The following is a 19,312-nucleotide window of genomic DNA, read 5'->3' on the forward strand; positions in this document are numbered from 1 at the left end:
TATACATGTCGCAGTAAATGTGGTTCTGCCATGGTCTGTGTATAACACTATACATCTGTATAGCACTGGGGGTATCTTGCAAGCAGTGTGTCCAACTTCAGTCGTCAAGGGCCACCATTAGGTCAGGTTTTAAGGATATCCCTGCTTCAGCACAGGTGGCTCAATCAGTGGCCCTGTCAAAGATTGCACCACCTGTACTGAAGCAGGGATATCCTTAAAACCTGACCTAATGGTGGCCCTTGAGGGCTGGACTTGGCCACTCTTGATTTAGGGGTATATAGCAACGATGGTGTATGTGGGTCTGCATGAATATGACTCTGTAGTACCAGCAAGGTATTGGTATAGTGGTTAATTTTCCACGCTATTAGGTTACATTTTCCTCCTTCTCACTGCAGGTCGGGGACATTGTCTCAGTCATTGATATGCCCCCTAGGGAGGACACCAGCTGGTGGAGAGGGAAACACAGCTTCCAGGTGAGCGGAGCTGTTCCTGACTCCTCTAGTCGTGTCTGGGCCTTGGACTCCTGCACCACCTAGTGCTGAAGTGTCATTAAGCTGGGGTACAGATGGACAGTGGGGTGTTTCCTTCAGGCTCCCCACGTTAGAGTTGCACTGGGACCCTTGAGTACAGTTTTGAACCCTCGCTTGCGGAGCAAATGAATTGCAAAGCCGCAAATGAGTTTAAGGGTTGCAGTGAATTAGACGAGGCCTTTGCAGAAACACAGCAGCATGAGGGGCATATAAGAGAAGCTGGGCAAAGGGGGGGCAGATATTAATTGGGGGTAGTGGGGTGACGAGTCTGGGAAGTTTCTGGTACTGAGGTTAACCTGGCTGTTTGTCTATTTGCAGGTGGGTTTTTTCCCTAGTGAATGTGTGCAGCTGATCACAGACAGTAAGAACCCATCACCAATTGCAGGTACCCATGGGACGAGGTTTGTGGGGATGGGGTTATCGAGCTGTGTGTAATCTCTGTGCAGCTTTGATCTCACACCTCTGCGCGTGTGTGGGATTTCCCTGACATGCTGGGCTGTTCCCTGGCTGTTTTCCTTGTGTGGTTGGTATTCGGCTGCTTTTGTGTTTGAGGAAATCTGCTCCCCCCGAGCTCCAGCTACAATATATATGTAGTTCTGCTTACAAAATAAGTGCTGTACCTGTACAATGTGTGGCCTGTACCTATACAATGTGTGGCCTGTACCTGTACAATGTGTGGCCTGTACCTATACAATGTGTGGCCTGTACCTATACAATGTGTGGCCTGTACCTGTACAATGTGTGGCCTGTACCTGTACAATGTGTGGCCTGTACCTGTACAATGTGTGGTCTGTACCTGTACAATGTGTGGTCTGTACCTGTACAATGTGTGGCCTGTACCTGTACAATGTGTGGCCTGTACCTGTACAATGTGTGGCCTGTACCTGTACAATGTGTGGTCTGTACCTGTACAATGTGTGGTCTGTACCTGTACAATGTGTGGCCTGTACCTGTACAATGTGTGGCCTGTACCTGTACAATGTGCGGCCTGTACCTGTACAATGTGTGGCCTGTACCTGTACAATGTGCGGCCTGTACCTGTACAATGTGTGGCCTGTACCTATACAATGTGTGGTCTGTACCTGTACAATGTGTGGCCTGTACCTGTACAATGTGTGGTCTGTACCTGTACAATGTGCGGCCTGTACCTGTACAATGTGTGGCCTGTACCTGTACAATGTGTGGCCTGTACCTGTGCAATGTGTGGCCTGTACCTGTACAATGTGTGGCCTGTACCTGTACAATGTGTGGCCTGTACCTGTGCAATGTGTGGCCTGTACCTGTACAATGTGTGGCCTGTACCTGTACAATGTGCGGCCTGTACCTGTACAATGTGAGGCCTGTACCTGTACAATGTGTGGCCTGTACCTGTACAATGTGTGGCCTGTACCTGTACAATGTGTGGCCTGTACCTGTACAATGTGTGGCCTGTTCCTGTACAATGTGTGGCCTGTACCTGTACAATGTGTGGTCTGTACCTGTACAATGTGTGGCCTGTACCTGTACAATGTGTGGCCTGTACCTGTACAATGTGTGGCCTGTACCTGTACAATGTGTGGCCTGTACCTGTACAATGTGTGGCCTGTACCTGTACAATGTGTGGCCTGTACCTGTACAATGTGTGGCCTGTACCTGTACAATGTGTGGCCTGTACCTGTACAATGTGTGGTCTGTACCTGTGCAATGTGTGGCCTGTACCTGTGCAATGTGTGGCCTGTACCTGTACAATGTGTGGCCTGTACCTGTACAATGTGTGGCCTGTACCTGTACAATGTGTGGCCTGTACCTGTACAATGTGTGGCCTGTACCTGTACAATGTGTGGCCTGTACCTGTACAATGTGTGGCCTGTACCTGTACAATGTGTGGCCTGTACCTGTACAATGTGTGGCCTGTACCTGTACAATGTGTGGCCTGTACCTGTGCAATGTGTGGCCTGTACCTGTACAATGTGTGGCCTGTACCTGTACAATGTGTGGCCTGTACCTGTACAATGTGTGGCCTGTACCTGTACAATGTGTGGTCTGTACCTGTACAATGTGTGGCCTGTACCTGTACAATGTGTGGCCTGTACCTGTACAATGTGTGTCCTGTACCTGTACAATGTGTGGCCTGTACCTGTACAATGTGTGGCCTGTACCTGTACAATGTGTGGCCTGTACCTGTACAATGTGTGGTCTGTACCTGTGCAATGTGTGGCCTGTACCTGTACAATGTGTGGCCTGTACCTGTACAATGTGTGGCCTGTACCTGTGCAATGTGTGGCCTGTACCTGTACAATGTGTGGCCTGTACCTGTGCAATGTGTGGCCTGTACCTGTACAATGTGTGGCCTGTACCTGTACAATGTGTGGTCTGTACCTGTACAATGTGTGGCCTGTACCTGTACAATGTGTGGCCTGTTCCTGTACAATGTGTGGCCTGTACCTGTACAATGTGTGGCCTGTACCTGTACAATGTGTGGCCTGTACCTGTACAATGTGTGGCCTGTACCTGTACAATGTGTGGCCTGTACCTGTACAATGTGTGACCTGTACCTGTACAATGTGTGGCCTGTACCTGTACAATGTGTGGTCTGTACCTGTACAATGTGTGGCCTGTACCTGTACAATGTGTGGTCTGTACCTGTACAATGTGTGGCCTGTACCTGTACAATGTGTGGCCTGTACCTGTACAATGTGTGGCCTGTACCTGTACAATGTGTGGCCTGTACCTGTACAATGTGTGGCCTGTATCTGTACAATGTGTGGCCTGTACCTGTGCAATGTGTGGCCTGTACCTGTACAATGTGTGGCCTGTACCTGTGCAATGTGTGGCCTGTACCTGTGCAATGTGTGGCCTGTACCTGTGCAATGTGTGGCCTGTACCTGTGCAATGTGCGGCCTGTACCTGTACAATGTGTGGCCTGTACCTATACAATGTGTGGCCTGTACCTGTACAATGTGTGGTCTGTACCTGTACAATGTGTGGCCTGTACCTGTGCAATGTGTGGCCTGTACCTGTACAATGTGCGGCCTGTACCTGTGCAATGTGTGGCCTGTACCTGTGCAATGTGTGGCCTGTACCTGTGCAATGTGTGGCCTGTACCTGTACAATGTGTGGCCTGTACCTGTACAATGTGTGGCCTGTACCTGTACAATGTGTGGCCTGTACCTGTACAATGTGCGGCCTGTACCTGTGCAATGTGTGGCCTGTACCTGTACAATGTGTGGTCTGTACCTGTACAATGTGTGGCCTGTACCTGTACAATGTGTGGCCTGTACCTATACAATGTGTGGCCTGTACCTGTGCAATGTGTGGCCTGTACCTGTACAATGTGCGGCCTGTACCTGTACAATGTGCGGCCTGTACCTGTACAATGTGTGGCCTGTACCTGTACAATGTGTGGCCTGTACCTGTACAATGTGTGGCCTGTACCTGTACAATGTGTGGCCTGTACCTGTACAATGTGTGGCCTGTACCTGTACAATGTGTGGCCTGTACCTGTACAATGTGTGGCCTGTACCTGTACAATGTGTGGCCTGTACCTGTACAATGTGTGGCCTGTACCTGTGCAATGTGTGGCCTGTACCTGTACAATGTGCGGCCTGTACCTGTGCAATGTGTGGCCTGTACCTGTACAATGTGTGGCCTGTACCTGTACAATGTGCGGCCTGTACCTGTGCAATGTGTGGCCTGTACCTGTACAATGTGTGGCCTGTACCTGTACAATGTGTGGCCTGTACCTGTGCAATGTGTGGCCTGTACCTGTACAATGTGCGGCCTGTACCTGTACAATGTGTGGCCTGTACCTGTGCAATGTGTGGCCTGTACCTGTGCAATGTGTGGCCTGTACCTGTGCAATGTGTGGCCTGTACCTGTACAATGTGTGGCCTCTTCGTGTGTCCGTTATCTGGCGGTCACGCTGGTTGTTCTATTACGGCTTCTGATTGCACCTCTGTTTGTTGCCCCCAATAGCTTTCTCTCTCTGTGTGGCTGTCTCTTTGCATGGATGACCTTTAGCTGCCTCTCTCTACTCTTGATACATAGCTGTGTCTTTCTGTTGTCATTTAGCTGTCTCTCCAACTGGTTATCAAATGAACTGTCTCACTGTATTATTGTCATTTATCTGTCTCCCTCGTGTGCTTGGCATTTAGATGTCTCTGAACAGTTCTCATGTAGTAGTCTTGGTGATCATTGAGCTGTCTCTATGTATAGCTTGCTGAGCTGTCTCTGTACATTTGTTACCGGTCTGTCTGTTCACAGAGAGTGATGTAAAGTTGGCTGTCACATCTCCCCATGGCTCCAACTCTCCCAGACCAGGTGAGACGTCCCAGAGCTGTCTGACATCCTCACGCCTTTCCGCGTTAGTCTCTGTTCCTCTTTTGCGCATGTTTCTTTCCTCGCTGTCGCTCCTCGATAACTCTCTTCTCTCCCCTTCAGTGTGCAGACGGCATGGGAAGTTGGCCGGGTTACTGCGCAGTTTCATGGCCTCTCGGCCGAGCAAGCAGCGTCTCAGACAGCGCGGGATACTGCGAGAGAGAGTGTTTGGGACCGACCTGGGAGAGCACCTCTTAGACTCTGGAGAAGAGGGTGAGGATCACAGACTCTGACTCAACTCTTTATCACTGCAGATTTTCTTGGTCCAAATGCTTTCTTCAATCCTCACTCTGCCCTGTGCTCACGCCAGTCTCTCGCAGTGCCCCCACATACACTTTGCCCTGTGCTCACGCCAGTCTCTCGCAGTGCCCCCACATACTCTCTGCCCTGTGCTCACGCCAGTCTCTCGCAGTGCCCCCACATACACTTTGCCCTGTGCTCACGCCAGTCTCTCGCAGTGCCCCCACATACTCTCTGCCCTGTGCTCACGCCAGTCTCTCGCAGTGCCCCCACACACTCTCTGCCCTGTGCTCACGCCAGTCTCTCGCAGTGCCCCCACATACACTCTGCCCTGTGCTCACGCCAGTCTCTCACAGTGCCCCCACATACACACTGCCCTGTGCTCACGCCAGTCTCTCGCAGTGCCCCCACATACTCTCTGCCCTGTGCTCACGCCAGTCTCTCGCAGTGCCCCCACATACACTCTGCCCTGTGCTCACACCAGTCTCTCGCAGTGCCCCCCACACACTCTCTGCTCTGTGCTCACGCCAGTCTCTCGCAGTGCCCCCACATACACTCTGCCCTGTGCTCACACCAGTCTCTCGCAGTGCTCCCCACACACTCTCTGCCCTGTGCTCACGCCAGTCTCTCGCAGTGCCCCCACATACTCTCTGCCCTGTGCTCACGCCAGTCTCTCGCAGTGCCCCCCGCATGCTCTCGCAGTGCCCCCCGCATGCTCTCGCAGTGCCCCCCGCATGCTCTCGCAGTGCCCCCCGCATGCTCTCGCAGTGCCCCCCGCATGCTCTGCCCTGTGCTCACGCCAGTCTCTCGCAGTGCCCCCACATACTCTCTGCCCTGTGCTCATGCCAGTCTCTCGCAGTGCCCCCCGCATGCTCTCTGCCCTGTGCTCACGCCAGTCTCTCGCAGTGCCCCCACATACTCTCTGCCCTGTGCTCACGCCAGTCTCTCGCAGTGCCCCCACATACTCTCTGCCCTGTGCTCACGCCAGTCTCTCGCAGTGCCCCCACATAATCTCTGCCCTGTGCTCACGCCAGTCTCTCGCAGTGCCCCCCGCATACTCTCTGCCCTATGCTCACGCCAGTCTCTCGCTGTGCCCGCCGCATACTCTCTGCCGTGTGCTCACGCCAGTCTCTCTCAGTGCCCCCCACATACTCTCTGCCCTGTGCTCACGCCAGTCTCTCGCAGTGCCCCTACATACTCTCTGCCCTGTGCTCACACCAGTCTCTCGCCGTGCCCCCGCATACTCTCTGCCCTGTGCTCACGCCAGTCTCTCGCAGTGCCCCCACATACTCTCTGCCCTGTGCTCACGCCAGTCTCTCGCAGTGCCCCTACATACTCTCTGCCCTGTGCTCACACCAGTCTCTCGCCGTGCCCCCGCATACTCTCTGCCCTGTGCTCACGCCAGTCTCTCGCAGTGCCCCCACACACTCTCTGCCCTGTGCTCACGCCAGTCTCTCGCAGTGCCCCTACATACTCTCTGCCCTGTGCTCACACCAGTCTCTCGCAGTGCCCCCCACATACTCTCTGCCCTGTGCTCACGCCAGTCTCTCGCAGTGCCCCCGCATACTCTCTGCCCTGTGCTCACGCCAGTCTCTCGCAGTGCCCCCACATACTCTCTGCCCTGTGCTCACGCCAGTCTCTCGCAGTGCCCCCACATACACTCTGCCCTGTGCTCACGCCAGTCTCTCGCAGTGCCCCCGCATACTCTCTGCCCTGTGCTCACGCCAGTCTCTCGCAGTGCCCCCACATACTCTCTGCCCTGTGCTCACGCCAGTCTCTCGCAGTGCCCCCACACACTCTGCCCTGTGCTCACGCCAGTCTCTCGCAGTGCCCCCACATGCTCTCTGCCCTGTGCTCACGCCAGTCTCTCGCAGTGCCCCCACACACTCTCTGCCCTGTGCTCACGCCAGTCTCTCGCAGTGCCCCCACATACACTCTGCCCTGTGCTCACGCCAGTATCTCGCAGTACCCCCCACATACTCTCTGCCCTGTGCTCACGCCAGTCTCTCGCAGTGCCCCCACATACACTCTGCCCTGTGCTCACGCCAGTCTCTCGCAGTGCCCCCACATACTCTCTGCCCTATGCTCACGCCAGTCTCTCGCTGTGCCCGCCGCATACTCTCTGCCCTGTGCTCACGCCAGTCTCTCTCAGTGCCCCCCACATACTCTCTGCCCTGTGCTCACGCCAGTCTCTCGCAGTGCCCCTACATACTCTCTGCCCTGTGCTCACACCAGTCTCTCGCCGTGCCCCCGCATACTCTCTGCCCTGTGCTCACGCCAGTCTCTCGCAGTGCCCCCGCATACTCTCTGCCCTGTGCTCACGCCAGTCTCTCGCAGTGCCCCCACATACTCTCTGCCCTGTGCTCACGCCAGTCTCTCGCAGTGCCCCCACACACTCTCTGCCCTGTGCTCACGCCAGTCTCTCGCAGTGCCCCCACATACACTCTGCCCTGTGCTCACGCCAGTATCTCGCAGTGCCCCCCGCATGCTCTCTGCTCTGTGCTCACGCCAGTCTCTCGCAGTGCCCCCACATACTCTCTGCCCTGTGCTCACGCCAGTATCTCGCAGTGCCCCCCGCATGCTCTCTGCCCTGTGCTCACGCCAGTATCTCGCAGTGCCCCCACACACACTCTGCCCTGTGCTCACACCAGTCTCTCGCAGTGCCCCCCACATACTCTCTGCCCTGTGCTCACGCCAGTCTCTCGCAGTGCACCCCACATACTCTCTGCCCTGTGCTCACGCCAGTCTCTCGCAGTGCCCCCACACACTCTGCCCTGTGCTCACGCCAGTCTCTCGCAGTGCCCCCCACACACTCTCTGCCCTGTGCTCACGCCAGTCTCTCGCAGTGCCCCCCACATACACTCTGCCCTGTGCTCACGCCAGTCTCTCGCAGTGCCCCCCACACACACACTGCCCTGTGCTCACGCCAGTCTCTCGCAGTGCCCCCCACACACTCTCTGCCCTGTGCTTTCGCCAGTATCTCGCAGTGCCCCCCCACACTCTCTGCCCTGTGCTCACGCCAGTCTCTCGCAGTGCCCCCCACATACTCTCTGCCCTGTGCTCACGCCAGTCTCTCGCAGTGCCCCCCACATACTCTGCCCTGTGCTCACGCCAGTCTCTCGCATTGCCCCCCACACACTCTCTGCCCTGTGCTCACGCCAGTCTCTCGCAGTGCCCCCCACATACTCTCTGCCCTGTGCTCACACCAGTCTCTCGCAGTGCCCCCCCACATACTCTTTGCCCTGTGCTCATGCCAGTCTCTCGCAGTGCCCCCACACACACTCTGCCCTGTGCTCACGCCAGTCTCTCACAGTGCCCCCACACATACTCTCTGCCCTGTGCTCACACCAGTCTCTCGCAGTGCCCCCACACACTCTGCCCTGTGCTCACGCCAGTCTCTCGCAGTGCTCCCCCACATACTCTCTGCCCTGTGCTCACGCCAGTCTCTCGCAGTGCTCCCCCACATACTCTCTGCCCTGTGCTCACGCCAGTTTCTCGCAGTGCTCCCCCACATACTCTCTGCCCTGTGCTCACGCCAGTCTCTCGCAGTGCTCCCCCACATACTCTCTGCCCTGTGCTCACGCCAGTCTCTCGCAGTGCCCCCACACACTCTCTGCCCTGTGCTCACGCCAGTCTCTCGCAGTGCCCCCCACACACACTCTGCCCTGTGCTCAGACCAGTCTCTCGCAGTGCCCCCCACATACACTCTGCCCTGTGCGCACGCCAGTCTCTCGCAGTGCCCCCACATACTCTCTGCCCTATGCTCACGCCAGTCTCTCGCTGTGCCCGCCGCATACTCTCTGCCCTGTGCTCACGCCAGTCTCTCTCAGTGCCCCCCACATACTCTCTGCCCTGTGCTCACGCCAGTCTCTCGCAGTGCCCCTACATACTCTCTGCCCTGTGCTCACACCAGTCTCTCGCCGTGCCCCCGCATACTCTCTGCCCTGTGCTCACGCCAGTCTCTCGCAGTGCCCCCGCATACTCTCTGCCCTGTGCTCACGCCAGTCTCTCGCAGTGCCCCCACATACTCTCTGCCCTGTGCTCACGCCAGTCTCTCGCAGTGCCCCCACACACTCTCTGCCCTGTGCTCACGCCAGTCTCTCGCAGTGCCCCCACATACACTCTGCCCTGTGCTCACGCCAGTATCTCGCAGTGCCCCCCGCATGCTCTCTGCTCTGTGCTCACGCCAGTCTCTCGCAGTGCCCCCACATACTCTCTGCCCTGTGCTCACGCCAGTATCTCGCAGTGCCCCCCGCATGCTCTCTGCCCTGTGCTCACGCCAGTATCTCGCAGTGCCCCCACACACACTCTGCCCTGTGCTCACACCAGTCTCTCGCAGTGCCCCCCACATACTCTCTGCCCTGTGCTCACGCCAGTCTCTCGCAGTGCACCCCACATACTCTCTGCCCTGTGCTCACGCCAGTCTCTCGCAGTGCCCCCACACACTCTGCCCTGTGCTCACGCCAGTCTCTCGCAGTGCCCCCCACACACTCTCTGCCCTGTGCTCACGCCAGTCTCTCGCAGTGCCCCCCACATACACTCTGCCCTGTGCTCACGCCAGTCTCTCGCAGTGCCCCCCACACACACACTGCCCTGTGCTCACGCCAGTCTCTCGCAGTGCCCCCCACACACTCTCTGCCCTGTGCTTTCGCCAGTATCTCGCAGTGCCCCCCCACACTCTCTGCCCTGTGCTCACGCCAGTCTCTCGCAGTGCCCCCCACATACTCTCTGCCCTGTGCTCACGCCAGTCTCTCGCAGTGCCCCCCACATACTCTGCCCTGTGCTCACGCCAGTCTCTCGCATTGCCCCCCACACACTCTCTGCCCTGTGCTCACGCCAGTCTCTCGCAGTGCCCCCCACATACTCTCTGCCCTGTGCTCACACCAGTCTCTCGCAGTGCCCCCCCACATACTCTTTGCCCTGTGCTCATGCCAGTCTCTCGCAGTGCCCCCACACACACTCTGCCCTGTGCTCACGCCAGTCTCTCACAGTGCCCCCACACATACTCTCTGCCCTGTGCTCACACCAGTCTCTCGCAGTGCCCCCACACACTCTGCCCTGTGCTCACGCCAGTCTCTCGCAGTGCTCCCCCACATACTCTCTGCCCTGTGCTCACGCCAGTCTCTCGCAGTGCTCCCCCACATACTCTCTGCCCTGTGCTCACGCCAGTTTCTCGCAGTGCTCCCCCACATACTCTCTGCCCTGTGCTCACGCCAGTCTCTCGCAGTGCTCCCCCACATACTCTCTGCCCTGTGCTCACGCCAGTCTCTCGCAGTGCCCCCACACACTCTCTGCCCTGTGCTCACGCCAGTCTCTCGCAGTGCCCCCCACACACACTCTGCCCTGTGCTCAGACCAGTCTCTCGCAGTGCCCCCCACATACACTCTGCCCTGTGCGCACGCCAGTCTCTCGCAGTGCCCCCCACATACACTCTGCCCTGTGCTCAGACCAGTCTCTCGCAGTGCCCCCCACACACTCTCTGCCCTGTGCTCACGCCAGTCTCTCGCAGTGCCCCCACACACACTCTGCCCTGTGCTCAGACCAGTCTCTCGCAGTGCCCCCCACACACTCTCTGCCCTGTGCTCACGCCAGTCTCTCGCAGTGCCCCCACATACACTCTGCCCTGTGCTCACGCCAGTCTCTCGCAGTGCCCCCACACATACTCTCTGCCCTGTGCTCACGCCAGTCTCTCGCAGTGCCCCCCACATACACTCTGCCCTGTGCTCACGCCAGTCTCTCGCAGTACCCCCCACATACACTCTGCCCTGTGCTCACGCCAGTCTCTCGCAGTGCCCCCCACACACTCTCTGCCCTGTGCTCACGCCAGTCTCTCGCAGTGCCCCCCGCACACTCTCTGCCCTGTGCTCAAGCCAGTCTCTCGCAGTGCCCCCCACACACTCTCTGTCTCTCGCAGTGTACTGTACACACACTCTGTCATGTGCTCTCGACAGTCTCTCTTTATTTAATTCAGTGATAGCTCATTAACTGTGCGTTGCCACACTTCCCATCATATGAATAGGGGCCTCTGTCCCTGAACACAGAATCTCTCCTCTCTTGCCCTCCTCGCTGCCCCTCTCATGTCTCTCTTTCTCTCTCAGTCCCCAGGGTCCTTCTCTGTTGTGCTCAGTTTATTGAGAAGGTTGGGATAGTGGATGGCATATATCGCCTGTCGGGTGTTTCCTCCAACATTCAGAAACTCCGGTCAGTCTCCTCCACGCGCCTGTCTCTGCACCTTCATCCTCTCTCTGACTGGTTCCTTTGCAATATGCCGTGAAGCGCTTTGTCCCTGAGGGAGAATAAAATGTACACCCATCCATTTGAATGGAGCTAAACTCTTCTTCCATTAACGGGGAAGGCGGCTACAAAGGATATTGATTTGGGGGCTACTGTCTCTATTTCTCTGACTCTTTCTGGGCTCCCAAAACAAATGCTGTAACACCTGCTGCAAGATGCACCTCTCACCAGTCATAACCCCAGCACCAGCAGTTCATTGGTAGACCATTACCACTCTCTGGCTATCGTCAGGGCCCGACAAACAGGGCCAAAACCACTTCCCGCCCCCACGACACGTACCTGTGGCGGGGTCCTGACGGCATCTCCCGGCCTTCTGCTGCCTCGTCGCCTTTAAAATCATGTTTTTCTCCTGCAGCACTATTCAAAATGGCCGCACGGCATCCTCATTGTCTGCACTATTTAATATTGGCCTTCATATAACATGTACGTGCCCCTTCAGCTACTATGAAGGGTAAGAGGTTGGCCAAGCTAAATTGGTAAACCATTTCCCAATCCGATCCCATTTTCTGCCTCCGTACACTGCTAAATGTCTACTGACTGTGGCTGTGTTTGTGACTGTCCCTTACGGTCTCTCCCCAGACACGAGTTTGACAGTGAAAGAGTGCCGGATCTCTCTCGGGAGACGTACTTGCAGGACGTTCATTGCGTGAGCTCTCTATGCAAACTCTACTTCCGCGAGCTGCCCAACCCACTGCTGACCTACAGGCTGTACCATCCCTTTTCCGTGAGTAGGGGGGCCTGGGGCTGGTCCATATCTGTGAGTAGGGGGCGCCTGGGGCTGGTCCATATCTGTGAGTAGGGGGCGCTTGGGGCTTGTCCATATCTGTGAGTAGGGGACGCCTGGGGCTGGTCCATATCTGTGAGTGGGGGGCACCTGTGACTGGTCCATTCTTTGAACATTTATAATGTCATATTGATACTACCCTAAAAAGGTAAAATGTGTACCAGTTAGGTTAAGTCCTAAGATCCTCACATGTAATAATATTCACATATTTAGGTGTAACATTATCCTCTGACTTTCTGTTCTGGAAGAATTTAGATTTTGTGTATTAATACATTAAAGTTCTATATAGCAAAACATTGAATGAATGAATGAATGAGAGCGGTTTATGACTGCATGATGCCTTGAACAGAATCAGACCTGAATAAGTGTGTTCTTAAATTATTTTTTATTGTTGTGCAAATGGTTTTACTGCCCTGATCCAAAATCAAAAACTCCTTCTGCTCCCCGATGCTGAGCCTGTCCATGCTTCTCACCCCCCTGTGATCCCCTTTAGGAGGCGATGTCTGTGTCCGGCGAGGAGGAGAAGCTAATCTGTGTGCACGATCTTATTCAGCAACTGCCGCCTCCTCACTACAGGTAACTGCAATAATCCCATCTATCACCTACACGCGGCCTCACGGGTCAGCAGCGCAATGCAGGGCAGCCTGGTAACCTGCGGGGCAGCCTGGTAACCTGCGGGGCAGCCTGGTAACCTGCGGGGCAGCCTGGTAACCTGCACAGCCGTCTGAACCATAGTCTGATCACCCGCAGAGCAATGAATTGCCTCTTTGGCAGTGAAGGGGCTAGGGAAATTTGTGGTGCTTCAGAAGGGATAAAGAGATCTAAGGCCGCGATTACAGTGACGGAGCGCGATATGGTGCTCGCCGCCAAAACAAATGCCTCGAGTCCAATGAATCTGCGCATAGTGTGCGTGACCGCATGGAAGTGTGACGGAGAGGCTGAATCCTGAGGAGACAAATTAATTTGTTTTTTTTGAGCACGACGGCCGTGTCACGTGAGCGGTTCAGGCAATGAGGCCGAACCACTCGTGACGTCACGGCCCCGCCTGCAGTGCATGTTTCGTGCGAGTGACGCCACGCCTCCCGATGCCTCCCGCCTGCAGTGCATGTTTCGTGCGAGTGACGCCACGCCTCCCGATGCCTCCTGCCTGCAGTGCATGTTTCGTGCGAGTGACGCCACGCCTCCTGATGCCTCCTGCCTGCAGTGCATGTTTCGTGCGAGTGACGCCACGCCTCCCGATGCCTCCTGCCTGCAGTGCATGTTTCGTGCGAGTGACGCCACGCCTCCCGATGCCTCCTGGCTGCAGTGCATGTTTCGTGCGAGTGACGCCACGCCTCCCGATGCCTCCTGCCTGCAGTGCATGTTTCGTGCGAGTGACGCCACGCCTCCCGATGCCTCCTGCCTGCAGTGCATGTTTCGTGCGAGTGACGCCACGCCTCCCGATGCCTCCTGCCTGCAGTGCATGTTTCGTGCGAGTGACGCCACGCCTCCCGATGCCTCCTGGCTGCAGTGCATGTTTCGTGCGAGTGACGCCACGCCTCCCGATGCCTCCTGCCTGCAGTGCATGTTTCGTGCGAGTGACGCCACGCCTCCCGATGCCTCCTGCCTGCAGTGCATGTTTCGTGCGAGTGACGCCACGCCTCCCGATGCCTCCTGCCTGCAGTGCATGTTTCGTGTGAGTGACGCCACGCCTCCCGATGCCTCCTGCCTGCAGTGCATGTTTCGTGCGAGTGACGCCACGCCTCCCGATGCCTCCCGCCTGCAGTGCATGTTTCGTGCGAGTGACGCCACGCCTCCCGATGCCTCCTGCCTGCAGTGCATGTTTCGTGCGAGTGACGCCACGCCTCCCGATGCCTCCTGCCTGCAGTGCATGTTTCGTGCGAGTGACGCCACGCCTCCCGATGCCTCCTGCCTGCAGTGCATGTTTCGTGTGAGTGACGCCACGCCTCCCGATGCCTCCTGCCTGCAGTGCATGTTTCGTGTGAGTGACGCCACGCCTCCCGATGCCTCCTGCCTGCAGTGCATGTTTCGTGCGAGTGACGCCACGCCTCCCGATGCCTCCTGCCTGCAGTGCATGTTTCGTGCGAGTGACGCCACGCCTCCCGATGCCTCCCGCCTGCAGTGCATGTTTCGTGCGAGTGACGCCACGCCTCCCGATGCCTCCCGCCTGCAGTGCATGTTTCGTGCGAGTGACGCCACGCCTCCCGATGCCTCCTGGCTGCAGTGCATGTTTCGTGCGAGTGACGCCACGCCTCCCGATGCCTCCTGCCTGCAGTGCATGTTTCGTGTGAGTGACGCCACGCCTCCCGATGCCTCCTGCCTGCAGTGCATGTTTCGTGCGAGTGACGCCACGCCTCCCGATGCCTCCTGCCTGCAGTGCATGTTTCGTGCGAGTGACGCCACGCCTCCCGATGCCTCCTGCCTGCAGTGCGTGTTTCGTGCGAGTGACGCCACGCCTCCCGATGCCTCCTGCCTGCAGTGCATGTTTCGTGCGAGTGACGCCACGCCTCCCGATGCCTCCCGCCTGCAGTGCATGTTTCGTGCGAGTGACGCCACGCCTCCCGATGCCTCCTGCCTGCAGTGCGTGTTTCGTGCGAGTGACGCCACGCCTCCCGATGCCTCCTGCCTGCAGTGCATGTTTCGTGCGAGTGACGCCACGCCTCCCGATGCCTCCTGCCTGCAGTGCATGTTTCGTGCGAGTGACGCCACGCCTCCCGATGCCTCCCGCCTGCAGTGCATGTTTCGTGCGAGTGACGCCACGCCTCCCGATGCCTCCTGCCTGCAGTGCATGTTTCGTGCGAGTGACGCCACGCCTCCCGATGCCTCCTGGCTGCAGTGCATGTTTCGTGCGAGTGACGCCACGCCTCCCGATGCCTCCTGCCTGCAGTGCATGTTTCGTGTGAGTGACGCCACGCCTCCCGATGCCTCCTGCCTGCAGTGCATGTTTCGTGCGAGTGACGCCACGCCTCCCGATGCCTCCTGCCTGCAGTGCATGTTTCGTGCGAGTGACGCCACGCCTCCCGATGCCTCCCGCCTGCAGTGCATGTTTCGTGCGAGTGACGCCACGCCTCCCGATGCCTCCTGCCTGCAGTGCATGTTTCGTGCGAGTGACGCCACGCCTCCCGATGCCTCCTGCCTGCAGTGCATGTTTCGTGCGAGTGACGCCACGCCTCTCGATGCCTCCTGCCTGCAGTGCATGTTTCGTGCGAGTGACGCCACGCCTCCCGATGCCTCCTGCCTGCAGTGCGTGTTTCGTGCGAGTGACGCCACGCCTCCCGATGCCTCCTGGCTGCAGTGCATGTTTCGCGCACGTGACGTCACGTATAGCACTATAATCGCGGCCTAACACAGGGCGGGCGTGTGACCGATGCCCTGGGATTAACCCATTCAGGTCGGCTGTCCATCACAGAATCTCTGTGTGCTGGAAAACACGTCGCCACTCACTGATTTCCTGGGAGCCTCAAGATTTTTAGCACCAACGGTCTCATGGGGGGGGGGGGGGGGGAGGAGGGGGGGAAGCGGGGTTATGCATGAGGGTGTTACACTACCACATGGAAACGCACGGTGACTTGAATGGGAGGTTATGAGCTGTAGTGTTCTGATCGGCACTATCACACGACTGAATAACCCCCATAGATTTAAATGGAGTCTCGCTGATGAAGGGCAATCCTTTTTACATATTAAATGCCATTTTTTGGGGAGGTTTACAACTCCAAAATCTCACTAATTTCTAGTCTTTGGATTTGACATCTGGAAAAACATATACCAGATTTGTGACTTTCTCCCTGATCCTATTATCCGCTCACCAAAAGAAAAGGAATAATCAGCCGGAATCAGCAGAACAAAGCGATTTTCCTTCATTTCCTGAGATACTAACATTTTTATGTTTCCCTTTTTATTTCAATTCCTTTATGCCAAAAAGAAAAACATGGCCGCCAGCTGCTTAGTCTCAACCCAGCCAACCAGGCAGCCATCTTGTCTTTTGTGTTTTTTTTTAGCTTTTGTTTGCTTATATTGATAAATATCTGGGTATCTTGGAGTTAAAAATAGGGAGGGAAGCTTGAAAAGAAAAATAGGGGTGTTTGGGGGGGAAGGATTGAAAGAAAGAGGATTGTTGCTTTGTAGTCGTATTGGCTCCATGGCAATGGTTTCTCCTGTGACCATATTCCACTCGCTGCTATGCTTGGTCAAAGGAGCCGTCCAAGCTCCATGTGTTATTTTTTTAAAAATGGGATTGATGCAGGGGTTCTCTGCTGCTGAACCCCACTAATTTCAGCTCTGCAGAACCCCCTTGCTTCCGGGGATGCATGCCCCCGTATGGGATGTGTGCATCAGCGTGCTTTTATAAAGGTCTTGGCCGCGCGAGCCAATACGAAGCCGCAAGGGATGACATCACTGCTTCCTATTGGCCCGCAGGACGCGAGCGCTTTGAAGCCGCCATTATGAGAACCCTCCGGTAGCCCAGCCGGAGCAGCTACCAGTACCCCCCTACGGAGGCAAGTATCTGAGGAGGCAGGGGGTCCCGCAGAGCTGAGATTAATGGGGTCCCGCTCTGGAGAACCCCCGGCTTCAATCCTATTACAAGAAAACCCACATTGCTTGGAACGCCTCTTTTAAGGGGTCAGGAAGCAGCTTAGCCTAGGGATTTCCTGGAAGTGAGCCCGAAGTGACTTCCCTAATTCAATAACGTCTTCATTGTACCACCACGGTGCTTCTCTGATTCAAGAAATCTTCAGGTGCGGTCTTTGCTGCTAATTCCTTACCCCTACACAGAGTTACCTGCAACACATTGTGCTGTCTCCTGGCTAAGGACCATTGCAGTCCTAAAACAGGGGAGATCTCTTGCTGCAGCTCCTTGGGGGGGGAGAGGTTCTTCAGGGTGTTTGTGTTTTTATATTCTGCTTTAATATTTTATATATATATATATATATATATATATATATATATATATATATATATATATATATATATATATATATATATATATATATATATATATATATATATATATATGCAAATACAACTGTATGCAGTTGTTTTGCATATTTGCTTTCCTGTGGAGGGTTTTTGTCACTTTTTTTACTCACCATAACTTAACTCAGTATTATGATATATATATATATATATATATATATATACACACACACACACACCCTATTTCCTCAATTCTAAGACGCACCTTTTTTTCAATTTTCACATGTCTGAAATTGGGGTGCGTCTTAGAATCCATGTATTAAATTTTTTTTTTTTTTTCAAGTGTCTACAGTACTACCCCCTCTTTTCACTTAACATGTTTCAGGAGAGGTCCCATGTCAGCGGAGGACAAAGTGTGTGGCGGCGGCAGGACAGGTCCCAAGTCTGCAGGTGAATGAAGATAAGACAGCGGGCGTGCGGAGGCGGCTAATAGATCATAATAGCAGGAGCAGAGCGGCATAGGGGAACGGCTTGGGAGGTGCACACTGTAACACCGGAAGTTGACCGGTGTCTGACTTCCGTTTACAGTGTGCACCTTCCAAGCCGTTTTTCTATGCCGCTCTGCTCCTGCTATTATGATCTCCTGCCGCCGCACCCCACCGCACGCCCGCTGTCTTCTTATGTTCATTCACCTACAGACTTTGGACCTGTCCTTCTGCCGCACACCCACCCACTGTCCATCTTCAACCATCTGCAGACGTGGGACATCTCCTGTCGTTGCCGCCCGCTTCATCCTCCGCTGACATGGGACCTCTCCTGAAACATGCTAAGTGAAAAAGTAATTTTCATCGATTGTAAGGGCCAAATCGATGGTGCGTGTTACAATCGAAGGCGTCTTACAATCGAGGAAATACGGTATTATATATATATGTGTGTGTGTGTGTGTGTGTGTGTGTGTGTGTGTGTGTGTGTGTGTGTGTAGTTGCCATGTTTCTGAAGCTATTGGAAAAGTAATGATCGGTCCTGGCTACTGCAGATCTTGCTCTGCTCGCTCTGGGTAGGTTTGGTAGTAGATTATAGACATGTGACTGGGTTAGATCTCCAGGTTCAGGCAGTGGCTGTTCGCTCTCCCACCACCATCTCCTCTCTCTACCCTGCAGGACGCTCGAGTTCCTGATGAGACACCTCTCCCGCCTGAGTGCTCACAGCGGCAGCACAGGGATGCACGCACGCAATCTGGCTATCATCTGGGCCCCCAACCTGCTGCGGTGAGAGATAGCCGTGCGGCTCCAGTGGGAGGGAGGGAACGGAATCACTTTGCAGGTTGCTCTGCAAGGAAAGGGGCTGACCCTTTCTCCACCAGTAGGGGCTGCAATGTGGGAAAGGGGTAACGGTGTTATTTCTAACTGCGGATCCCTAATGCCAGCACCTGATGCTCTTTCACCTCACTGCACACATTCGCTAATGCTAACTATGCATTGAATGAAGAGCTTGATGTGCCCGTATCAATAGCCCTCTGTGGTTAAAGTATCTATCAACTCGTTTGCCCCCGGAGGGGCCTGCAACACATTGTTTAGCGATATGTTGTAGGCCCAACAGGCAGCGAAAGAGTTAGGTGATCAGACGTGTGTGTGTGTGTGTGTGTGTGTGGTGTCGTCCTAATGCCAATATTGCCTTCCTGGTTATTCCTAACCACAGCCAGGGTGGTATAACCTTGCCCATGCTACTTCACTAGGTGGGGACCTTGGCTGGATCTGGGGGTTAACCTATTAGTGCCCTAATGTGTGTGTGTGTTCCCCTCCTGGCCACCAGTCAGCCAGTCTAACCCTGCGGAGGACGGCCAATTACATGGGGCAAGGACAAATAGAAGAATAATCGCCATGGACTTTTATAAAACAAAACTTTCACTAAACCGTCTTTTAACATTGAACAATAAATGAGTTCTTTAACATAGAGGATAAATCTTCTGTGCAGATGACTTCACCCTCTAATTGGTCCTTGGCTTTGGCTACAGGACTTTGACATTGGCAAAGGTTGAAATAGATGGTCTATGACATTTGGTCGCTGCCATTTTGCTGTAGCCAAATCACCACCGGCGTTTAGCCGACACTCACCTCGCCGCTGGCACATGCTCTGCCAGCTGCTTCGCTGCCAAGTTAAGCCCCTAACCTTATCACCTACCCTAAAAATCTAA

At 55.3% G+C, this 19,312-nt stretch overlaps 1 protein-coding gene across 4 annotated transcripts in view; it reads left to right on the plus strand.

The window, feature by feature from the left end:
• Positions 1 to 19,312, plus strand: part of ARHGAP33 (Rho GTPase activating protein 33) — a 92,609-nt gene that overhangs the window by 42,617 nt on the left and 30,680 nt on the right. For 3 of the 4 annotated variants that reach the window (XM_075606112.1, XM_075606111.1, XM_075606114.1), the window contains 8 exons: positions 396 to 473; positions 849 to 915; positions 4,773 to 4,829; positions 4,950 to 5,099; positions 11,225 to 11,327; positions 12,000 to 12,144; positions 12,698 to 12,780; positions 18,279 to 18,386. In XM_075606112.1, the coding sequence (XP_075462227.1) occupies positions 396 to 473; positions 849 to 915; positions 4,773 to 4,829; positions 4,950 to 5,099; positions 11,225 to 11,327; positions 12,000 to 12,144; positions 12,698 to 12,780; positions 18,279 to 18,386 (791 nt within the window). The remainder of the gene's footprint in view (positions 1 to 395; positions 474 to 848; positions 916 to 4,772; positions 4,830 to 4,949; positions 5,100 to 11,224; positions 11,328 to 11,999; positions 12,145 to 12,697; positions 12,781 to 18,278; positions 18,387 to 19,312) is intronic. The other variant, XM_075606113.1, reaches the window with a different exon arrangement.

This window comes from Ascaphus truei, chromosome 6 (genome assembly GCF_040206685.1).
Source record: "Ascaphus truei isolate aAscTru1 chromosome 6, aAscTru1.hap1, whole genome shotgun sequence".
NCBI classification, from domain to species: Eukaryota; Metazoa; Chordata; class Amphibia; order Anura; family Ascaphidae; genus Ascaphus; species Ascaphus truei.